The 25,717-nt window shown below is 34.8% G+C and overlaps 1 protein-coding gene across 2 annotated transcripts in view; it reads left to right on the top strand.

Moving 5' to 3' along the window:
- The first annotated feature begins 3,939 nt into the window (after positions 1-3,939).
- The window catches only part of LOC145690017 (SMC5-SMC6 complex localization factor protein 2-like), a 96,474-nt gene continuing 74,696 nt past the window's right edge, over positions 3,940-25,717 (top strand). The window contains exons 1-3 of one of the 2 annotated variants that reach the window (XM_081764509.1): positions 3,940-4,097; positions 16,731-16,814; positions 20,597-20,723. In XM_081764509.1, the coding sequence (XP_081620635.1) occupies positions 4,095-4,097; positions 16,731-16,814; positions 20,597-20,723 (214 nt within the window). In that variant the 5' untranslated portion in view covers positions 3,940-4,094. Of the gene's footprint in view, positions 4,098-4,135; positions 4,812-16,730; positions 16,815-20,596; positions 20,724-25,717 lie in introns of those variants that run through there. The other variant, XM_081764504.1, reaches the window with a different exon arrangement.

The raw sequence follows: 25,717 nt of genomic DNA, 5'->3' as shown, positions 1-25,717 counted from the left end.
TAATATGACCGCAAAGGGGGTAACCGTGGCTAATATTGTGGAAAAACGGTCTTTAGGGAGCAAGTTTATTTCTTTTCTTTGTTTATTTTGTTTATTCCGTTATGACTATTTCAAGTTTGAAGTTACCGACGAAGTGCCTGTAGTGCATTATCATGTAAGTAGCCCACTATGAGAGGGATACACTTTACACAAAAGCTCTTCAATTTTCAAATTGAAAAGTAGTAGAAGAAATAATAAAGAAAAAGAACTTGAACCATATAAATATTGTTACTTGACTATTTCAACAAAAGCGAAGTTGCAACTGTGCTGACGACCTTTACGGGGATGGAGATTTCACAAGTTTGGTTGGACCTCGCATAGAATTTGTGTGAAAGACCATGAAATCTACGAGCAGCCCTGTCTATGGCTGACCTAATTCATTAAGCGGATGTCTGCTTCTTTTTTACATTTTCGAAATAAACCAATATATGTATTTCTTATTATAAGTAGAAAAATGCAGTCGGTAAAAGTTAATAATAAAAAGTCTTCAACAAGAAGTTATAATCTTTAACAGAAAATGGATAACGAAAGTAAGAAGAAACGCAATTATTTTAGCAATAATAACATCGTTAATAAGTAGGCAGTAGTTAGTATAATCATGACTAGTTTGCAAACACGTATCTTGAGATCTTTTTTGAGTACTCTATTTAGAACGTTTAGAATATTTAGTTTTTTTTTTTTCATATAATTTATTAAGAGTCAGGTTTGCGGAGTTCTTAGATTGTAGGAACTTTGCCCATATTACAAGTAACTTTTGTCCTCTTGACCTGATTTACTGTCGTGAATTTTAAAACCGAAAACAAAAAATTCTTTTACAACTATAAATTTTGGTATTTATTTTCTGTACGATCTTGTGCTTGGTGAGAAATTCTAGTTTGTAATTGTGAAAGTTGTGAATATTTGAAAGAATATGATGAAATATTTTTCATAGCCTTGTAAAATATAAAGTAAATATTTTAAGTAAACACTTTTGTAATTTTCTTTAAAAAGGTTCTAAAGTGACGGCTTATATTTTGATGTCCCTATTCAAATTACCCGTCCCGAAAACAGGTTCGTTTTCATTTTAACCAATTTGAAAATACTTATTACCAAGACTTTTTAATTAACTTGATTGTTGTTACCTACGATTACAACTAGCATGTTCGAAAAAGTGTATGTGTCACCTTACGAAAAGACAAGGAAACTGCTAGTTCGCTACTGCCAGGACAATGAATGAAAGCTGTCACTGATTATTGGCAACGAAAGATACAGTTGTTAGTGTATCATTTTTTTTTTTTTTATATAAACTAAACTTGTATTCGAGCATCTCATTTTATTTGGTTCGATGTGATTTATCGATTTATACATATATAATGTGTTTGACAGTGTTATTTTTAAAGGAAGAAAATCAATCAACAGTGTGGACTATATCTCATTAACTGAGTAATGTAGTCTTATAAATGGTGTAATAAAGATCTTAATGACAGCGGCGACGACTTCTGTATAATTTTGGGGAGGCACTGAAATATGTGTATATCCTTGTCACAAATTCGAATAAAGATATCTACATTCAGGGAGGGCAATCTCCAAGATCAGTGTGCATAGTTAATGACGATATAATTCAATTTCACATTTATATCAGTAAGTAGCTGTAACAGAGCGTCAATGTTCATATCTACGATGGGTTTTTACACGCATGTATAACATTTTGTTTACCTCAATATTATCAATGGAATGATATATGTCTCGTCATTGGAAGACTGTTAGAACTACGCGTTTCATTCTTGGAAATATGTGTGTCAATGTTAAGAGAAATCAAGTAACAAAAGGTACAATTCGATTGTTAACAGTTAATATTTTTCACTTTAGAAATCTGTAATCAGGATCACAAAATTATTACAAAATCACTAAGCATACAAGTTACAAAACACCAGTTACTAATGTGTATTTACTAATAGATGCGAAGTGAACTCAATTATACTAATTTTCCTTTTATATGAACTAATCTTGGATCATATTCAATCCACATTAAACGTATTAACTACATAAAGAGAAACTTACTCTGAAAATTATTTTTTGGCTATCGAATAATTACAACAAACATTAGTCTTTTCGGGTTCGATTCCTAGTAAGAGGGCATTAAAATTCAAACGCGTTACGTCACGTCTCATATAACCTATGTACAGCAATGGGATACTAAACTCCAACAACCAACATCAGTAAACATTCATTTTGAAACATAATTGCGAATTAATTAAAGTAAGACACATCAAAATTAAAATACCCTTTTCCGCTTTCTTTCATAAATAATTCTTCTTCTTTTTCGTAATATTGTGGGATGATGATTGAAAAATACATCTAAAATAAAATGATAGTTCGGTGACTTATCTGTTGGCAGATTTGTCCATTGGCAGATTTGGTAATTGGCGGATTTGTCAATTGGCAGATTTGTCCATTGGCAGATCTGTCCATTCTCACGATTGGCGCATTTGGTCATTTTCCCGTTTGGCGCATTTGGTAATTGGCAGGTTTGTCAATTGGCAGATTTGTCAATTGGCTGATTTGTCCATTTTCACAATTGGCGCATTTGGTCATTTTCGCGTTTGGCGCATTTGGTAATTGGCAGATTTGGTAATTGGCAGATTTGTCCATTTTCACAATTGGCGCATTTGGTCATTTTCGCGTTTGGCACATTTGGTAATTGGCAGATTTGGTAGTTGGCAGATTTGTCAATTGGCAGATTTGTCCATTGGCGGATTTGTCCATTGGCAGATTTGTCCATTTTCACGATTGGCGCATTTGGTCATTGGCAGATTTGTCCTAGGCCCAAAGTCTCTTCCTACGCCTTCCTTGTTTAAGGCCGCACCTCTATTGCTTCCGAATGCGAATGCGAATTTTCCAGCACGTGTAAAAAAGTTGGAGTGCATCGATTAGTTCCAACCTGCGAATTGCGAAAACCGACGAAATGCGAATGCGAATGCGAACGATCCCAACCTGCTGGGATTATTCGTCCGAATTCGTGCGAATAGTCGTCTACAGAGGAATTGAACGATACCTGAGAGGAGAAAGTTTGTTTCGAGTGAAAGTAGACGACGTTGCGAGGTGCGGAGATAAAAAATAAAAAAAAAGATGGAAATAGATGTTGATGCTTTAATAAATTGTGTTTTTAATAAGTTCTATTGTGGAACCAAGTTCATCCAGATTACCAGAAACGACAAAATGTGAACAAATTATGGGCAGATGTAAGCAAGGAACTTGGAGTGGAAGGTATGTATATTTTTCTTTGTTTTGTTTTTAAAATATGAATATTTAATTAATACACGAACATTAATATATTCAATCAAAAATATTTCACGTTAAAACTTCGAAAGAGACATTGCAACTTGATTCGCATTTGTAAAACTTCGGATCTGGTACAGGAACATGAATTCGCAGTTCGCATTCACATTCGCATTCGGAAGCAATGTAGGCGCGGTACAAAAGGCTAGTACCTACTTGCGTTGCTCTTGTCAAATTACTTAATAGAAGATGAAATACGATGTACGGCATTTTAACTAAAAAAGATAGTATCCTATTAGTTATACAACCTTTCGTCAAACAATGTTTTAGAAACAAGCAGGAAAATTAGCATTGATATACAAATATTCAGATCATGTCATACCCCCCACTTTTAACGTCCATATGCCGGCACTGATGTCAGTTTGGCGTAGTGTTGTACTCCGCACTTTTTGCGAAGGTTGTATCTAATAACATCAATTGACCGCCGGTTACATCATATAAATTATTTAATGATATTTTGAAAGGTGTAGAAGTACTTATGCTGACTCTCATGGTGCTGGTGCTAACAGACTTTCCTTAATTTCCCTGATCTTTGACTTTTTGGTGGTATTTTCTTGGCATTGGATACATGAAGTTTTTGACAACACTGAAAACATAGAAGCAACAAAGTGCGTTGCATAGTTGTTTTCTAAAGAAGAGGTAGTTTTCAACTGTAATAGCAGATAATAGTGGTAATTTGCTGTTAAGTAGTGTGAAATTTGTAAGAAAAATTGAAGAATTGTTTGCATATAAAACAAATGGTAAGATTAATACACTGTAACTGATGAACTAACTCTTAAGGGTTTAGTCTTGTAGTGAGGGTGGGCTATGTGCAAACCCATTTACGTAACAATAAAATTACATGAGACATTTTCGGGACAGTTCAGTGCAAAATACGGATACGTAATTTGAGGAGAAAACCTAAGTAATTAAGAAAAAAATTGTGTCCAAAAAGTCAATGTTGACTAGTACTTACAGTAAAGTAATTATATTAAACGTTAATATATATTGTAATTTGGGACGAATCGAATATAATAATAAACAAGGGGCCTAGTGTGATAGCTGCGTGAGTTACTGCAGTTAAATGAATTTTGCATGATGTATGTTGCAAATGTGAAATAAGTTCTAGAAGAAATTCATAAAGGATAACATAGCCACATACAAAATTATGTTCATTGGAAGCAATGTAAATGTGCTTAAATATAGAATCTTTAGAATCCTGGGGAAGATGGAAGAGTGGAGAGGAAGATTAATTGATAAATTGCCTGAAGTTCATGAAAATTCAAGGATTTATAAGTGGGGAAATTACTGCAGAAATATTTATTTAGATTATCAAGATGTTGTGGTAGATAATACTCTTATAGCTCAAGGAAACCCTCTTAGAACGACCATTATTATCACAGGCCTTGGCTTCATCGGCTATTGTTTCTACAAAAATCCTGATGAGCAGAGTTTTCGAGACCTGGTGCTTAAAAGTGAGTCTGATTTCCTCCTGATTGGTGAAAATATTCGGAATCCATTTACAGAGCAATATCTCAATAATGTGGAGAAGTTATACATTAGACGTCAGCTTCGCAGAGTAAATTTCGGCGTTTTTTCTATAATTATGCAAGACAGCTGTAGTAAAGAATGTGGACTTTATAAAGAACGGTGTCCCTATTTGCAACCAAAATTTATGACATTGTATGAGAGAATTATAGATATAGGATTCATAGGTCAGTGGTGGATTTTAAATATGAAAATGATGAACTATGACCTGAACCCGAATGAATGGAAGGAAGGGACATAATGTTAGGTAGTGCCAGAGAAGATAACTTTGCTTTAGATTGATTTCGTGATCCGGGGACATAATTTGCGTAAGGCATAGTTTCTCCTGGGATAATGCATGAACTTAAGTCTACATCTTCTGGTTTAAAATTTATTATTTCGCACACTGTTTCCTTTTTCTATTATAGATAGAGATCGTTCGTACTTCTTCACTTACTTTTTAAGTATTTATTTGAGATATGTTTCTCTGTTCTAATACAGTAGAAATGTATAGTTCAGTCGGCACTGTTTTGTTGGGTTTAGTTGAACTTTCCATTATCTTAGATTATCTGCGGAGTGTATTAATTTTAGTTCTAAGAACTTTAAGGAGTGGTTGATCAAATATAAACATTATGATCAATAAAAGATTCTCACGTAGGTCAGCGCTCAAGATGCGCAACGCTTAATATGTTTAATATTAGTCAACACCATTGTACTACTTATATATTTTCGCATAGTAACTAAATGTTTATAAATAAGTTTCTGGCATTTGGAGTATTCTCTTTGTTTATACTATAGTTTATTTCTAAAACTCAGTTTTCTCAGTTGTGTGTTGGTTATTTTCATTTTCATTTGGTCGAAAATTTGTAGTAGAAAGTCGATATTCGTATATAAAGTTGAAAATGAAATATTTTAACTTTGTAAACTCAGTCTTAAAGTCTTGTAAAGCACTACTAAATGTTGATTCAGTCTTGACAACTTTGCAATACAAAATTAAGAAGGAAACTCATGTAAACTTCTAATATTTGGAACATCTATCAATAACTACTCCACTTTTAATTTATTAGGGGAGTAAAGTAGGCCAAAGAATTCTTTTGGAGGCATCTACTAGTTTTAGTACACCAAAACCAGACAAGGACAGAATCAGAGAACGTTTGCTGCTGATGTCATACTGATGTATATATTATTTATTTATAGTTAGTGTTATATGGATGGCAGTAGTGCAGAAAGGCGTTTACAGTAATATTTCATGTATACTCTGATGAAGAAGTACATAGTGTCTGTGTATTTCTTTACTAAACCTTCATGTTAGTACTTTACTCTTTGGTTGGCAATGTACCGATTAAAAATAAATAAATAAATAATAATAAAAATCTTTATCACAAATTCTAATTGGTGAAGTCGAGGCTTGCAAACCATTAGCAGTTGGCATCAAAGGGTCACCCATTAGCAGTTGACACCCATGAAGTACCGGTAACATACATGTTCCTTTACTACATGAGAGGGATATTGCAAACAAGTCCTTCGAGTTCAAGTGTAGTCTCTAGGTTGACCTGCTGAAAAAATTAATAAGGATGTTTCAACGTATTTACCCCATTTCTCATTCTGATTTCTCAGCATAGTCTGACTATAAAAACAGTGTGTCTTCGTTTTTTAATTTTTTTTATATTCGACGTTTTACAATGTATGTGTGTGTGTGTGTTTTTTTTTTTCTCCATCAGTAGACCTAAATACTTCTGAAATAAAAAAGTAGAGAAGTTGAGACATAAATCAAATAATCAAATTTCTCGTACGAATTTTGATGCATGTGAATCTTCAAATAATTCCGAGTAATCGAGCTCCTACCATTCAAAGAAAAGTGTAACAAACACTTTAAACAAAGTAAAACATTTGTGTGCAATGTGCACGGCCACATTGTAATAAATTATTTAGGAAAGAGTACAATTTCGGAAGCAGTCAGGATTTTTAAATTACGCAGGAAACAGTTTCAAAGAGCAGGGTTGGCAAAAACCATGGTTTTTATTAAAAAAAAACGTTTTTTTTGGTTTAAACCAGGTTTTTATGGTTTAAATGATTTGCTCTATATATTCATATCATATATGGACAGAAATAAGTTTATTTCGCCTTGATGTTATTATGCAACAACCGGGTTATGCTGGAAGGGGTCACATAAGCTTAAAGCAGAATAAAAACCGCTTCTCGAGTTACATCCGAGAGAAATTGTCCTCCAGTTGAACTCAGATCCAGGACTAATTGGCCACAAATGCGATACGTCTGCCGACTCACTCACGAAGGAATCCTGATAAAAAAAAAATACGTTATACTGATCTTTACATGCTTCTTAATATAACTGTCAAGAGTCATTTCAGAAGGACAAAAAGATAAACAGTTGCACAAGTGAAACCATTACACAGAATTACATATGAACAATTTCAAAGTACTACGGAGTACAGAAGAACTAATTAGTTCTTACTTAACAACGATTTTTATTGGTCCAAATTAAAGAAATACACCGACTTAATCTGCATATCAATAAGAAAAGTGAATAAAGATACGAATTATTTGAGTCCACTTTGGCTCAAACTCATTTATACATAAATAGATACCAAAGATACTTATTTCACTAAATGCCTCTCGTGGAGTCTGTATGACCCCCCCCTCCCCCACACACACACAAAAAAAAAAAAGTACGGCATTTTCGATGTATTTTATCAATAGTAAACATTGAAGCAAAACAATATTTAGAATTTTTCTTCGATTGCAATTACATGACAATAATAACAACTACAAAAAATCACAAAATAAACTTGTAAAAAGAAGTTGCTTTTGTAGTATAATCTTTTTGAGTAATGAATGGGGAATTTAAGTCTGAATATAATACGAATAATATACGGAGTGAAACGTGATAACCCACAAATGTGTGTTTATCAAGATTTTACAAACACTTACACTTTTACGAACATTTTTTGTTTTTTGGTTTAAACCAGTTGGTTTTTTTGAAAAAACCAGCTGGTTTAAACCATGGTTTAAACCACCTTGGTTTAAACCAGCCAACCCTGTCAAAGAGTGAGAGATTTGTCGGTTTTATAGTAAAGAACAATTGCCAATCATGTGTAACTATTAAAGTGTCTGAAATGGAAGCAACGATTTTAGACAGGGTTTGCCCAAGTGGGCCCAGCCCGAAAAAAAAACAATGTTTTTTTTTCGGGTTGGACCCACCTGGGTGTTTGAGCTTTTTGTTAGTATATTATTGGTACAACTAAAATGATCGCCTTGAAAATGATTTTTATCAGATTTGGGACTTTCCTTGGGCAAATTAGATGCTTTCACGTTAAGGTATACAACAACATTCAACATACGACCTTTATGAAGTTCTGAATGCACTAAATGAAAGAAAGAAAGAAAGAAAAAATAAACCTTAGCTTGAGGTAATTATAGAACAAATTAATGTATGGATTATGCTTATAGCCTATTTGAAGTAAAATATGCAATTTTATATTTTAGAAAATACTTTTCGTGAATAGTGTATTCCCCGACTAGGCAACGCCGAGGGATAAAATCCTCATAAAATTTGACGAGTTTAAGGTCATAGGTGCCGGCACTACCAGTAAATATGTAAATACATTAGTTAAAGTATTAGTATTATTCCTTGCCTTTAATGGTAACACAGGTATTCTTCAGTAAAATTTGGTTTTCCAACAACAACAGTTTAGTTGTCATTTGTTGCTACTCTACAAAAAGCATTCTGTGGAATCAACATCAGCAATACCGTAAAAATTATTGTCAAATGTAAGGAGCTTAATGTTCGGAGTTTCGAAGACTACGTAACGGTTACCATTTCAGATCTTGAGTTGATTTTGAGTTTAACGTTCCGTTCAGCAGCGAGGCTATATAAGAGGTGGACCTACTGATTAATGTGGAATCCGAACCACATGAGTTCCCGCCGGGAATCATTTCAGATTTTGAATTCAAATTTCCGTACTAGTGTAAGTTTCGATATACAGTGAAGAGAGCTGAATTTTCGGGAGAACCCGTCGTGATAGAAGTGTTCGGGAAATTCCCGCAATTGAATGCACAGAGCATCGAAGTGAATACTTCAACAATAAAATTATTTATTTTGCGCTGGAAGATATTTAATTTCATTTAGGACATTTTGAAAAATTTACTTTATAAAATATGAATTATATTTTTGTTAATTGTTTTAAATTAATTTTCGAGAAAGAACCGTCTTACAACAAGAGCTCGGAAATTCCCGAAATTGAACGCACAAAATATCGGAAGTGAACTTCAACAATGAAGCTATTTATTTTTCGCTGGAAAATATTTATTTCATGTAAGACATTTTGAAACATTTATTTTATAAAACATGAATTATATCTTTGTGTTACATAAATATGTTTGGTATTCATATTTGGCTATCGTGACTGAGGCTCCTGGGATGACTCGATCTACATTTGTTAGTTTGTCTGCCTGTACCGTACACACAACAGGGTACAACTTTTAGTTTTTTAAGTTTAAGTTTTCAGGCTACAAGCACGAGATACTGTATAGATTTTGGTGGCATGCTAACGTAAAATTTCAAAATGGTGGCTTTTTTTCCAAAATAGCGGGTATCCACGCTACAAGGTGCAATTTTCGGAGAGTGGAAGCACGAGACATTCTAAATTTGTTATGTAGATATTCTCGGCCCCCCAATGTAAAATTTCAAAATGGCAGCCATTTTTTCAAAACAGCAGTAAATAGAAAATTGTTGCAAGTTGTGACAATGACAATCCTTAAATATAAATCACATTTTAACACTTTTACCCCAAAGACATCGAAATATTTCGAAAAAAACCAGTTAAACCCGAAAAAGCCCATGTGGGCTGAGGTGAGTTTTTTTTTTTAAAGAAAAACACGTTTTTTTTTTTTTTTCAAACTGCTTTGAGAGCTGCTAAACAACCAGTTTTGTTTTCATCGCCTTAAAGAGAGAACTTTAATGATGGAATCAGCGAAAATTGTGGGTTGGCAGTACTGGTATCGGCCCAGTGACTAAAGGAGCTTCGGCAGGAGGTTAAAAGAGTGTTCTCCTGTCCGAAATTTGATCTGACATCAGGGTCTACAGAAGATATTGGTTGACGGCAGGGTTTGCCCAAGTGGGCCCAGCCCGAAAAAACCCGGTGAGTTTTTTCGGGTTGGACCCACCTGAAAATAAACACTTTAAACCACCTGGGTTTTTGACCTATTTGTTAGTATATTATTGGTACAACTAGGGTGATCACATTGTAAGTGATTTTTATCAATTTTAGACTTTCCTTGGGCGAATTAGAGGCTTTCACGTTAAGGTATACAACAACATTCAGCATAGGACTTTTATAAAGTTCTGAATGCACTAAATGAATTTAAAGAAAGAAAAAAAACTTACCTTAGCTTCAGATAGTTATAGAACAAATTAATGTATGGATTATGCTTATAGCCTATTTGAAGTAAAATAAGCAATTTTGTACTTTAGAAAATATTTTCCGAGAGCAGTGTGCTCGTCGACTTGGCTACACCGAGGGACATTATCATTCATACGTTTGACGGGTTTAAGGTCATAGGTGCCAGTACTAATAGTACATATGTAAATACATTAGTAAAACTATTAGTATTATTTCTTACCGTTGATGTAAAACATAAATTTCTTCAACTAAAATTTGGTTTTCCAACAATAACAGTTTAGTTCACTCATTTGTTGCTACTCTTCAAATAAGCATTCTGTAGAATCAACACCAGCAATAGCGTAAAAATTCTTGTCAAATTTAAGAAGCTTAATGCTCAGGGTTCCGAAGACTATGTAACGCTTACTATTTCAAGTATTGAGTTCAAATTTCCGTACTAGTGGAAGTTTTAATGTACACGCCGTGAAAGAAATGCTCGGGGAATTCCCGAATTAAACGCAGAAGGATCGGAAATGAATACTTCAACAATAAAACTATTTCTTTTACGCTTAAGCCTGCCATACGTCCCGTAAGAAACGGGACAGTCCCGTTTTGGGCCCGAGTGTCCCACGCCCCGTAAATTTAGTCGGGACAGGGAAATGTCCCGTATTTTAACTCCGTTTCATTTCTGCTATCAATATCAGCTTATTCGAAAAGTGAAAAACAAAAAATTCTGACATTGGCTGAGTATCCTGTAATTAGTGAATGAACAGTACGCTGTTGCATGTAACAGTTTCGAGGATGTTATTACACAACCCTGTTCGACTTGACAGCGAGCGAAATTTGCAATGCTGCTTTTTCCATTGCACTTGATGGAAACTCGGATACTCTCCGGAACATTATATATATATATATATATATATATATATATATATATATATATATATATAAAAAAAAAAAAGCTTTGAGTGTTTCTACATTTACAAACACAGGGAAGATGACTGACCTTTGCTCCAGCAACACATTAGATAAGTTAACAAGAATTATAATCTTTTTCAGAGGCCAGGGGCACAGAATTGTGCTTTGGTCCAGGTCTTAGAAAAATGTAAATCTGGTCCTGACAATTACACACGACACAAGGAGAAAAATCAGCTTTTCATCAGATTAAACTGACGAACGTAATTTTGGCAAGTACAGCCATGTAAATAAATATTGCTAAACGCGCGAAGAATATTGAAGGTATATTGTACCACTGATTAAAATAATTTGCATAGTGTTTTCCTGTAAAGCATTTTTATAGCACATCTTAAGTTTTTAAGCATCTTCAGTCTGTACAATTAATTGCAGAGTACGAACAGAGAAAAGCAGCTGCTGTTTAGTGAACTTTCGCCTATTATATTCTTGAAAAATAAATAAATAAAATGAAATCTTTTAGTCTAGGTGACGGTGATGATGAGAAATGAATGAAATGACGGAATGAAGAAAGTGGGAGAATCCCGAGAAAACTCATGCACAAGGTGTTTGTCCACCACAAAGCTCACTTGGCTTGAGCTGGGATCGAACTAGGAACCCCATGCACTAGAGGTGAACGCTTTACCGCTGAGCCATCGCGGCCTATTATACTTTTGTTCATAACCAGACTACAGTTCATTGCATTGTGTTGGAAAGTTGAGGGGGAGGGAATCTGAGGTGTCCCGTATTCTCATGGAGAAAATATGACAGGTTTATTTACGCTGGAAGATGATAATTTCAAATAAGACATTTTAAAACATTTATTTATTTCATACAACATGAATTGTATCTTTGTTTTAAATTAATAGACTCCTTTTGTTATTCATATTTGGCGAACGTCAGTCAGGCTTCTGGATGACTTGATCTACATTTGTTCGTTTGTCTGCCGAGCTTCTTCATGGCTATGCAGTTAGTGTACGCGTCTTCGGCGTGGGACCCGGGTTTGCTTCCGGAGGGAGCTCATGTAGTTCGGATTCCACGTTGATCAGTAGGTCCCGTCTCATAGCCTCGCTGCTGAAAGAGACGTTAAGCACAAAATCAACTCAACTCGTTTGTCTGCCTCTACCATACACACTACATGGTACAACTTTCGGCCTTTTAAGTTAAAATTTTCAGAGTACAAGCATGAGACGCTGTAAATTTCCTGTGTAGATTTTGGCGGCATACCAACGTAAAATATCAAAATGGCGGCCATTTTTCAAACCAGCGAGTATCCACACTACGAAGCACAATTTTCAGTCTTTTAAGTAGAAATTTTGACGGTGGAAGAACGAGATATGCTAAATTTGCTGTATAGATTTTCTCAGCGATCGAATGTAAAATTTCAAAATGGCGGCCATTTTTTTCAAAACAGCAGTGAGTAGAAAATTGTTGCAAGTTGTGACAATGACAATCTTGAAATATAAATCACATTTTAACACTTTTACCCCAAAGACATTGAAATATTTCGAAAAAACCCGATTAAACCCAATTAAACCCGAAAATACCCGAAAAACTCATATAGGCCCAGGTGGGTTGGGCTTTTTCAAAAAAGCCCGGGTTTTTTCAAACCCTGGTTGACGGTACCAGTAAATATATTTTAAAGGTGAAGTCAATGGAGGAGAAACGCATCACGGTGATCCATGCTGGAAGTAGTGGGGGATGAGCCCAGGTATCTTTATCTATAAGCATCTTCTGCAAATCTAATAGCTATGATGAAATGATGGCACAAGTCTTCGAAAATTCTTGATAACAAGTGCCATTATCGTGCACAATATTACTTATCTACCATTCGCGGCTCCTGGTGTAACTTTGTCAGTAAAACTCAGTTGGCATATTACCCGTGCTGTTAGAGGCAGTTAAATTGGAAACAGGCAAACTATATGTGATTTATGAGTTTGCAGCATCACGTGGACATAGTGTTGCGTGTCCTATCCTATCACTGTGTATCGTACTAGTATGGACCTATAATTGAATATTGAGCGTATGGAACACACAATAATAATAATTATAAAATTTTACCTGAATGATGTTCCTTTCAGGTGTTTTTGTGACTATATTTCAAGTACATCCCGCTGGCTCTTTTCATTGGAGCTTAGCCTTAAGTCTTCCTTCTATATAGGTCTTCATGTAGTTTTTTTTTTTTTTTTTGGTAACTACAGTGATATATATCGGGTGTTCTAAAAATGGCGCTCAAGGACCATAGAGCACTATTCTGCCGTGCGAAGCGAAAAAGGCCTTAACTCCATTTCACATACTATCGAGAAAATAAACAAAACGCGTTTTGGCTTAGGCTGTACGTTAAAATTTGTTGTATTTCAGTAAAACTTTATTAAATATATTTTCACGATCTAAAATTTGTGTGGTAATACAGTTAAATATTTTTGCTTATGAGTTGCCACTTAAGATCTTTTTGCTTAGTTTCAGTTACAGTTTTGAACATAAGGTAAACATTCATGACGTCATTACCCCGTACCTATTGGTCAAACCACGTCAATTTCATTTTAGATAGATGCAGAATTGTACTACGAACATTCCCATACCAATATCTCGATTTTCGAAAAATGTGGAGTTAAGATCTTTTCGCTTAGGACGGCAGTATTCTACAGGCCAAAACAAAGCGAAAATGTTATATGATGATTTGTTTTCCGGGGCTTCCTTCAGCATCACTCTACAAACACATCAAACAATTAAATCGATTGCTACACTAATAAGTAATGCTCGTTTTAATCTATATCGACTTTAGCTGCTATCTTGAAAAAATCGATGCAACCATAGTAGATCTACTCTATAGTTCTTTACTTACGATGTTGCCACAAAGTGCAATTCGTGTCTCCAGACAAAGGTATACAAATATATATATATTTTTGCTTTATTATGACTTGTAGAATGTACTCTGTGGTCCGTGGGCGCCACTTTTAGAACACCCGATATATATATAATCTATGGTCACAATATGTGTATATATACACACTCCACTGTAGTTACAAAAAAGGTTTGTGAAGACCTGCATAGAAGAGAGTTTTAAGTCTAACCTCTGACGAATAAAACCCGCGAGAATCACTTGAAATATAGGCTACAAAAACACGAACATTATTCAGGTGAGATTTAAGTATTAGTATCGTCCTACTTCGAGATACAAGGGCTCAGAAGAAAAATTACTTTTTGAGAAAAAAAAAATCAACTTTCTTGCCTGGGAAATTTTGTTCTTTTTTTCAATATATCAACTTTAGTGAAGAAATAGCATTACGTTCACCTTTTTTTTTTTTCGCATTATAACATGTGAAAAAACATCCTGAAGAAAATAAAATTATGGTAAGTTCAATAATCAACAGTAACTAGGCACTTGATGGAAAAGAAAAAGGGCAAATTTGTGATCACAATGAGTTTTCTAGTTTGAACGATTTTTTTTTTTTTTTTTTTGTAGAACTATTAATTGTTCTACGATAAAAATGTTTTGGTAAAAAAATTTATAATGATACCAAGAACCATTCTGAAAATGTTGTAGTAGTTAGACTTAATGGAACATAATTGTCACTTAGAAGTAATGCATAATTTATAAACTTCAGTTAGTAACGTTTTTGGAGCTTAAGAGGTTACGTGGAACAAGTTTATCACTCTATTTGTATGCGTAGCATTTATTGAGACCATTAAAAATTTGAGCGGGAGAAGGTTAAGATGTTATACGCAACTTGCCCATTTCAAGTATATTGACACGATATAACTCTAAAGCAAGAATAAACTCTGTAAATAATATATTTTTGCTTCCGCTAAACTAATATCTTACCAAAATGTCCGTTTATGGCTTTAGTTTTGTAAACTGAACTTATATAAGGCCAAAATTTGACATACAAAAACAAAAAGCAGAATTTCATATTAGGCTCCACACAAAAAAATATTCCTCTAAATTTAATCTAACTCACATAAAATGAACTAAAAGGCAGCAAATACTTATATAGTGTAAACGTAATTCTAAGAGTCAGTGATTGATATTTAGAGTGATAATGTACTTTGATAGTTACATTATACTTACTAGTCTCTATTACATATATATAGTGCAAACGGATATTACCGTTGCAAATTTTTATTGTGTACAAAATTATGCGTGCTGAACCAGGTGTTGCTGTGTATACCATAAAAAATAATAGGGTTATTTAAGCGAAGTCGAAAACGATAAAACTATGTACCAACTTTAGAACTAATTGTTTTTAACCAGTAAGTAAGAGATAATAATGACAATCTGAGCGTCTTGTGGGTTTCTTCTATAGCATTTTCTTCTGAATGGAAACCTCTGTCTTGTTTGGGATTCAAATTACGGGTCTGTTATCCTATCCATGGGCGCCGGAAGGGGGAGGCAAGGTGAGACCCCTGGCTCACGAAAATGTATATGTAATATAGCAACACTTATATTAAATACCAATCGTAATATAGCAACCATGGAATGGTCCCCCGTAGAAAATTTTCTTCGGGCGCCCATGATCCTGACTGAGGACTTTTGGCTTTTCTTCACCACTATTTTGGCATCGAGGGACTAAAAATATCAGTCGAGTACGAGTAGTGCAAATCAAAGCCATAAAGAAATCAGTTGCAAAATTGATAATAATTTAGATCAACTTTAAGTCTGAAAGAAACCGATGAAATATAAGTGTCACTGTTAATATTAAACAAATTGAAAATAGTTCGGAAAATGTATCGCTAAATAACGATGTCTAGTTGCCGGTACCGATACCAATACTCCTAAAAGTGGCCAATATCACCGACACCGATATCTATATATCGGTACATCCCTACATTATTTTAAATACGGTATGTAGAACAAAAATGGGAACTCCTTTGGAGCAATAAATCAGGGGAAGCATAAATTATACCTTAAGCTAGGTGTGATGAGAAACAGAAGTCACGTTTTCGCACTGAAGGTTACTACATCTCGGTATATAAGTAGCTACCAATGGCATGATATTTTTTGTTTTAATGCATTGTGATTTTATGTTTGTACTTAGTTGATCTGTAGACCTTACTAGGGTCTAATATTATATTCCGAAGTTTTATTTTAATCCGTAATTCTTATTCCTGAGATTTGTTTTTCTGGTAGCAAATCGATTACTTTTAGGTGGTACTTACAATGAAGCGTCAGTCACTTGTTTGATTTGATTTGCGAGTTTAGCGTCTCGTTCAGCAGCGAGGCTATGAGACGTGAATCTACAACTTAACGTGGGATCCGAACTACATAAGCTCTCGCCGGAAAGTTATTTGTTAACTGTAGATAACCAATATAAATGATGTACAGTGAATATCTAAAATAAAAATGAAATTCAGTCCAGGGGTCACAGAAGGAAAATAAGTCAGGGCCATAAAGTTGCCGAGTGGTGCAGTGGATTTAATGTTTTGAAGCTTTTTGATAATTTTCTAAGTGTTAATTGAACTCGCATGCTTTCAACATTCAGTAATAATGCTTTTTCTTGTTTTAATATTTTAAAGGGAGTTGCTGAGACAATGGACTGCAACTCAGACGATGATTTTGAAGATTTACCTGCTTTTCGTTTCAGTATCAAAGAGACAAAGGTTGGTATTTTTGCCTATAAAAAAGTAAAATTTCAATTATTCATTTATTTTGTACGCACTTGATACATGTTTATTGTAGTATATTCTGCTCTTACAACTGTCGATTTTTTTTAAAAAAAAATTTGTTTTCCATAAGTAGAAGCTTTTTGTTGTGTTGCATTTTAATGAAAAATATTGTTTTGCTCAGCAAGTAATTAGTTTATATTTAAATTTTGTTTATCATAATGCCCAGATATTGAATGTGTAATGTAACATATAAAAAAAAAGTACTTCTGTAAGTTCCAATTAGATTTTTTTTTTTTTCTGCACATGTCTGCGAAAGATTTAGGTAATAGAATAATAATACAGACTTTTTTTTTTTTTGGAGTCTGTACACTTACCGAGGCATAACATGAATTCCTCAACTACTATCCATACTTCCTGTCAATCTACATGCTGTATAAACAGATCATGTCTCGGTAAATGTACAGACTTCATTACCTAAAATGTCTGTATTATTATTGTATTACCTAAACCTATTACCATCTTTTATTACCTAAGAACATTTACCCTCGTCGATTCAATTTTTACGTTGAAAGATTTTATGGACAGTGTTTTAGTTTGTTTGGGTGAATTGTAACACTTGTGCGATACTATTTAGCAAAATTGACAGTTTCCAGGGTATTCGTCAGCTTTGAAAATTACATGTGCAAAACAAATATGAAATCTTTGATTTCGAATTGATTTACTCCATATTAGGGAAATCATGAATGCACTAACCATTTTACAGAAGAATAGAAAATGACATTATTCATTGTAAGTTAAAGTTTATATCATGCTCATACTTTCATGAATGCAAGCTATAAATTGCATATCTTAATGTACTTAATTAACTTTTCCGTACGATATTTTTCTACCTTGTACAGCAGCTGTGCAGACGTATATTGAAACCGAAATGTTCCCTCGCACTCTGAAGCAGTTGCTTTCCTTAACAGAGTTGTGTGAGATAAACACAGTTAAGTGTATTGGAAAGCACAGAAGAATAAATCACTGGAAAATTATTAAAGAAAAAATAGTACCTGTGTAACAATCCGTGGCGTTACCATCATCACATCGTAACACACGATGCTGGTGTTTATATACACAATTGATATCAAAACTAAACAAAGAGAAACTGTTACTAGAGCCTTTCTCTTTCAAGTATGCCCTTGGAAAATATGTGAAACGTATTTCGTATTTTCAATTATGAGCCCTCCATTCGATAGAGCATCAGACTATGTGAGAAAGTGATGGAATGTTTCGCATCACTCTTACCGTTCCTGAGATATTGGCCGAAAAAGTTCCGAATTCGAAAGATTTAAGGAGCCAGATCTCGGGAACCGTAAGTCATAGAGAGATGATGATGATGTTCATCAATACGTAAGAGGATAATAAACATTTTGTTCCAAATAGTAACCGGTGGCCACTGGCGAACTGGTAACCGTTTCCCAGATATTGGCCAAAAAAGTTCAGATTTCGGAAGATGTAAGGAGCCATATTTCGGGAACCGTAAGTCATAGAGAGATGATATTTTGCGAATTTTTCAATTTTGAGCAAGCAGTTTTCATCACGCTCGATTACACGGTTCCAGAAGTCTTGTGGCTTATTGATGTGAAATACATCTCTACCTTCATTAGACTTATTATTCAGCGAACTGACAAAAAACTTTTCCAAGTTTTTACAAAATATTTTATCTTTGTATTGAGTTTTACTTTATCTTTTTATAACTAACTCTAACTCTGTGGCCTATGGAATCCGAAGGTTCAATGCCGCATTCACAAAAGATCTCCATTGACTTCTGTTCTTACCCAATTGGATCCAGTTGCTGCTTTGTATTCCTATTTTTGCGAGATCCATCTTAATATTGTCCTCCCATCTGCTCCTAAGTCTTCGTAATAGTCGTTTTCCGATTGGATTTCCAGTTAAAATTTCGAAAGCGTTCCTTCTTTCTTCCATTCTAGCTATATGACCTGCCCACCTAAGCCTCCTAGATTTGATGATCCTAACAAGGTTTGGTAAAGGATATAAATTATGTAGTTTCTCGTTGTAAATTTTCCACCACTCACCATTCCTGTTTCTCTTGGGTCCAGATATTCGTCTTAGGATCTTGTTCTCAAACACTTTCAATCTGCGGCGACCATGTTTCACAACCATTCAGAACAACAGGTATGGCTATCATTTTATATATATAAAGCTTCAAATTCCTCGACAGAATTCGCGAAGACAAAAGGTTTTTAACTGAATAATAACGTGAATTCCCTGCTTTTAGTCGACATTTAATTTCTTCGTGAATATGGTTTTGGTCTGATATTGATCCTAGGTATTCGAAAGTATTGTTTGATATTTTAACGCATCCATAATTTGCAGTATTACGATTATCTTTTTATAGAGTACATATTCTTACTAAATAGTCCTTTAATTCTCTGAAGTGACCGGTATATTGTGAACATGGTTTGAACATATTCAAGACACTTCAGCAGTTAATTAAAAGAAAAAAAGAAGAAGAAAAAACTCTTATGAAATAAACCGATAAAATTTCTTTATCTTCTGGCCGCTTAGCAGCAAAAGGAGTTCATGAGTTATGAGTTTTTTTCAACTTTATTCTAATGATAGGAAACTTGAATTATTCGTTGTATAATTCGTGGAACGTATCTCATTTTCATTTTAAGTAGCTGAACCTGCTCTCTCTACACATCGCATCATTCACATATGAGCATAAATCTCCTTGTCATTCCTCACAACATCTGTACATGTCCCTTTTTAGACACAAGTGAAGGAGAACTTGGTAAAAGTCAACAAGGGGTATTATAAAGGGGGAGAGTTTTTCGATTATTTTTTCAATATTGCACCGTTTGCAAGATTTGAGCCTACTCCCGGTTGGAATTCTTAATTCATGGGTGACTAATGTTTTCTTTCTTATTGCATGCAGTATGTAATAAGCAAATACATCACATACACAGTTAATTGAGTTGAGTTGATTTTAGTTTAGCGTCCCTTTCAGCAGCGAGGCTATATGAGACGTGGACCTACTGATTAACGTGGAATCCGAACCACATGAGCTCCCGCCGGGAATCGAACCCGGATCTCCCACGCCAAAGACGCCTACGCTAATATACAGTTAAGTATAATGCCAGTGATATATGATGTTCATTGGGCAAAACAGTCCAAACAATAAAGATTAATCTTAGCCTGGAGAAATGGTTATCCTTCGTTTATCATTATCATTTGGTCATGAAACAAACGCCTGAGAGATGTACAACCCCTGTGTACAAGTATGTGGTGTTGCAACGTATAACTCGTAGGATATAATGCTTTATTCAAAAATTTCAACACTTCCAATGTACCTCTAAAAATGTAATAAAGGAATAGCGGCCATGTTTTTTTTAAATATTCAATTAGAACTGGACAATCTACACAAAATTTGGAATCGACCAGTGAAAATGGCACGTTTCTAGCACTTAATGTTTTTGAGATTTCATTATCGAAAAGATTGGAACCAAACATATAAACTTTTTCTGTGAAGACAAATATATAAACCTAGCATTTTAATAGATAGATAATATAATACACTGGTATTTTGTGCACTGGAAAAATATCATGTTCTTTTCTTTTCTTTCCTTTTATTTTTCTGTTTGTTTTTTCGTCCTTTCTTTTTAAAATGGAAGTAATATGAAATATAAGCGAACTTAAAATGTGTACGAAGTACGTTAATAAAATCTGGAGAATAAACTTTATCTCTTTAACTTGGGGTTTTCGTTTTGCAGAATGGAAAGAAGGAAGAAATTTCAAGACCTGAAAGATTCTCCAGCCCAAAGCTAGAAGATATAGTGTTAAAACGTGCTAAGGCTATCGAGTTGGATAAGGAAATAGAGGCAATGGCTTCTGCAGCAGGTACGAAGTGTACTTAATTGTTATGTTTTAAGCGTATAATAAGTTAATCAAACTAAACATAATTAAAGATATACCATATTGACATGATCCTAGTCTTCCGTTCCAAGCGCTGCTATCGGTTGAAGAAATTCCACTCCTTTTCTCTCGCTTAGCAACAGCTGAACCCTTACTGGCTCAACGCGTGTGGATGTGTCGAGGTTGTGAGCTTTAGTTCACATTTTCGCCACAGATCAAGACATTTTGGCAGCCCTATAGTTTATCAGCGATTCGAAATTTCTTGATAGCAAATGAAAGATAATCCACCATATATTTTTTAAAGCTTTCTAAAGCATCGAAAAATAACAGAAGAGTATCACAGTGCTTTTGACTCTATAACCCTTCTGTCGCTACAAAATACTATTGAAACGAAGTTACTATATTTTAGAAGGCCGCATGTGTCGAACAAAATTAATCAGCGAAACGTTTGTGACTTACTCAAGATGAAGTAATATTCCCAGAACTTCAGAATTTTAGTAAATTTGTTTATTGGTTTGTTTGTTGAACTGTAACAACCCTTTTTAGCACCAAGATTATATGAGAGACGGATCTACAGTTTAGTAGTCGGAGGGTGCCATGTCGGGGCTGCAGGGAGGATGTGGAAGTGTTTCCCACCCAATCTCCTGATGTGCTCCATAGTGACATGTGCAGTATGCGAACGCGCATTATCCTGTTAAAGAATGATCTTTTTTTCAGGACGCTTATCATGCAAGGCATGACGGAGCTTCAAAAGTGTCTGGAGTTAGCCGGCAGAATTTATGGTTTGTCCAGGTTCAAGAAAGTCAACCAGAATGCAACCCTATGCATCCCAGAAGACGCTCCCCATAACTTTCCCTACCGATTGCATTGTCTTCGCTTTCTTCTTCGGTAGCAAATTCAAGTGGTGCCATTCCATACTCTGTTGTTTTGTTTCAGGTTCAAAATGATGGGACCAGCTTTCATCTTCAGTCAGAATACTCGTCAAAAAGTCAACACCTTCATGTTGAAATCTCTAAAGAAGGGTTTGGGCAATGGTTAGTCTATGAAGTTTGTGGTCCTCGATTAATAAACGTGGGACCCAGTGGGCACAAACCTTCCGATAACCTAAGCTATGAATCATTTCTTGCACCGCACTATGCACAACACCAAATTTTGCAGCGATTTCATTCACAGGGATACGTCTATCTTCCTTAATTAGCTCATCAGCCCTTACCTTGTTGCGTTCCGTGGAGATAGTTCGAAAGTGCCCGCTGCGAGGCTCAACTTCGATACTCGTGTTTCCATCCTTAAAGTGTTTCGCACGCTGCATAGACACGCTGCAATCTGTGGTAAATTTCAGAAGCAGATTGGTCCTCTTTAATAAAAAATTCAATCACAGCACGCTGGTGAAACGAAACCTCGCTCCCTGCCATTTGGGAAATCCTGCTTGCGATCACGTGCTAGCAACAAACAGCGTCAACGTCTGGAAAGAGACAGAGAAAGGTCTTTAGATTGAGATGATATTGTAATGTCCCACGTGGTGTTGTATACAACTAACTTCACGCTTTTGTTTACAAACACCACCACATGGTTTTTCAAGAGGATTCTACACACCAGATGGATCCACTATCACCTGCAGATGACGGTCTTCTGGCTCCTTCCACGAAGCAGACGACGACAACGGAGCAGCAGCGCAACCGTCGTCCGAGGATCCCTATAAATTTGATGGCCGACAGCAGACCTGTACCAGTTCTCTGGTGCCCCTCCTATTGTTTGCAACGGAACATTAGGAGTAACCTAACCCTAGGCCCTAGTCTGCTTCAGAACTTTTGGCTTTTCCTTTGTCCTGGCCTAGCCTACTTCGGGGCTCTGTGGAGATCCTGTCAGCGACCTCTCGGTCAAAGACGACCTATATCCAACCCTGCAACTTAGAGAAATTATCTGTATAGTATATTTATAAAATACTGTTTATAGTAGGATTTTATAATAAAAGCCGGTAGTGTACATAATATGTGTTTACATAATATGTTCATTAAAAGTGAAGTTAGTTCAAGTTCATTCGCACTGTGTAACACCTGTTACAGTATTGAACAATTTTTAAAATCAAAGCCATTACACTTACGAAATTTCTGTTTGCAATATTTACAGCAACATACTTTCAGAAAAGTACACATATAATTGAAAACAAATTTTAAGCTGGACATTCGCCGAGTTTGGCTTAACTTTATATGCATCCGGAAGTGCATGTTCAATTGCTGTAACGCCCGTTACGCCACATTTTTCGCTATCACTGAGTTGTGGTATCATGTATATGTAACGAATTTAGTGTTTACTAAAATATACAGACAAACGGTTTTGTTTCGAGACAGTTTGATATATCTTAACCCAATAACTACAACTCTATAACAATCTCTATTCGTCCAAATGTAACACCCGTATATATATACTAACGATTTTCTTGAATGTTGAATAGTGTTACGTTATGTTTCATAAATCTATGTTGCTGCCTTTGTCAAGAATATTATTTAGGGATTTATTGATTAAGATAATAGTAAGTCCGTCACAGTTTAAAATGAACAAAGTAGATTATACAGAAAAAAAATCATGTACAAAACATTCAAAACATAGTGACAGAAAGCAGTACCAAGGTACCTTTAATTTACCATTTGAATTTACCAAGGTACTACCAGATTTGGTATAGGAGTAGTAAAAGTAATTAGAAAGAAATTGAATTTTATTTTTAAAGAAACTTTCTGAAGCCTTGCGTGTTTTTTTAGTGTTTTTTTTTTAAAATCTAAAATTACTCGGAAGCTACGTATTCTTAGGGTTTAATACCTCTTTGTAAACAGTGAAAAGTCATAAAATATTCCTTACAAGTTACAGTAAATGACAGTCAGTAGAACATTATTGAAATTCTAATAATGTTTTTGTCCCCATTATCCAGATGATTTTCATAAAAGAATTTTTTACATTTGAAAAGAAAAATGATCAGACGTGGTGTAGGTGAACAATTAGTTTTCTATTTTGGTAATTGGAAGTTTCTGGATTTGAATGCTATGGCATCTATCTAGATTAAAGTTTCTCCGTAATCCTGTCAGGTAATTTCCGGGATAATTCCTTTATATATAGCTCCTAGCTCACTTATTTACCAGAAATCATTTTCCATTTTCCAGTGTTAAAATGCTTTTAGTAGCTATGTATAATACTGTTAGTAAATAAATAAACTTAAAGGTTAGCATTGTTTAAGAGAGTTAAATGTTTTATAATAATTTCCTGTTGCAAGTTAAATAATTTCTTTGTGGGTAAAATGTCGAGTTCTGAAAAAAATGTATACAGTGCGAACTAAAAGTACTAATAGATAAATAAGTAAAAATAAATAGTTTATTTTTAACTAGAATGAAAGTTCGATGTTAGAACTTAAGAATTATATTTCTAGGTATTAGTGTTTTCTATGGCCTAAGCCAATTATGTGTGAGGCTAACGTCGTTCGACGATCACACTACTGGTAGTGGAAAAAGAAATAAGTAGCCTGGAACCTTTTAGGTTAAGTACTATCCTGTTATTTGCGTGACGTGAACGAGGAAAACCCAGGTAAAGCCTCACTCAGGATTGCTGGCCTAAAAAGGTTTTTACACTTTTCGACTGAGATCCCACCTGGAATCAAACCCGAGACCACTTCAGAAAGTCCGATGTGTAGCATAATTGTCGAAGTTTGTGTTTATGTCTCTTGTGGTCACTTCTTAACCACAACAATAGCATTTGAGTTGGCTGTTTAATTTTGTGTTTGAATCAAGACCAAATTCTTCGATTTAGCTCCTTCATTCACTTATTTGAGATTCATTCACTGCGGATGATGACAGTCATTGAAGCTCTATGCAATTATATGGAATTATTTGATTTAATGAATGCTTAAGGTGAGTTTGTTAAGCTAGGAAACGAATGTTGTTGAAATTTACTGTGTATACTCCGCACTGACAAAGGAACATCTTATATTGATAGTAGCATTGCCCAATCAAACAATACGCAATCGATAGAGGAGTGAAGAAAAGTGAGAAATCCAAAGTTTTACGGACCGACATCCAAAATCACAGGAGATACAGAGGTAAGAAGGATCTAGAATCATGTGAAGATAGCAATGCAAAAGATACACTGACACAGAAGATGATTAAAGTAATGAAAATGACATTTACACAACAATATAGCAAACATTGTACCCACTGACATGCTCAATAACATCATATGTAATGCAGCGTTGCTAACTGAACACAAAATGAAGTTTTCTTAAATAGCACGGAACACAAATTATAACATATAGAAAATCTAATTAGGAGTAGAACCAAATCTATGAAGTCGTGATGTACAGTGTTGCCAATAATGTGTAAGGTGCCACAATATTACGTGCATCAGAAAGTGAGCCTGCTAATCAATTGTTTATTCAAGAGCATGCATCATTTCAGTTTTGTGTATTGTGTTTGATACTATTCTGATTTTCCACTTGGGCAGAACTGCTTCGACATTGTGCTTCGTCCCTTATTTTCGTACTTCATTGATTATATTCTTGTTTGTAGTCTCATATTTTGGTTTTAACTAGTTCGAATCGTGTACTGTATGTACTCTTCTACATCCAAGAGTCATATAGAAATTCATATAACCTTATCCACAAACGCTGGCAACACTGTACATCACGACTTCACAGGTATGGTTCTACTCCTAATTAGATTTTCTAGATGTTATAATTTGTGTTCCGTGCTATTTAAGAAAACTTCATTTTGTGCTCAGTTAGCAACACTGCATTACATATGATGTTATTGAGCATGTCAGTGGGTACAATGTTTGCTATATTGTTGTGTAAATGTCATTTTCATTACTTGAATCATTTTGAAGTTTTTTTCTGTGTCAGTGTATGTTTTGCGTTTCTATCTTTACATGATTTTAGATCCTTCTTTCCTCTGTATTTCCTGCGTTTTTTGGGGTCGGCCCGTAAAACTCTTTTTAACTTT

This window comes from Thermobia domestica, chromosome 1, assembly GCF_964235325.1.
Source record: "Thermobia domestica chromosome 1, izTheDome1.hap1.1, whole genome shotgun sequence".
In the NCBI taxonomy this organism is placed as follows: domain Eukaryota; kingdom Metazoa; phylum Arthropoda; class Insecta; order Zygentoma; family Lepismatidae; genus Thermobia; species Thermobia domestica.
The sequence above is the reverse complement of the archived record's forward strand: the minus strand, read 5'-3'. Positions and strand labels throughout refer to the sequence as shown.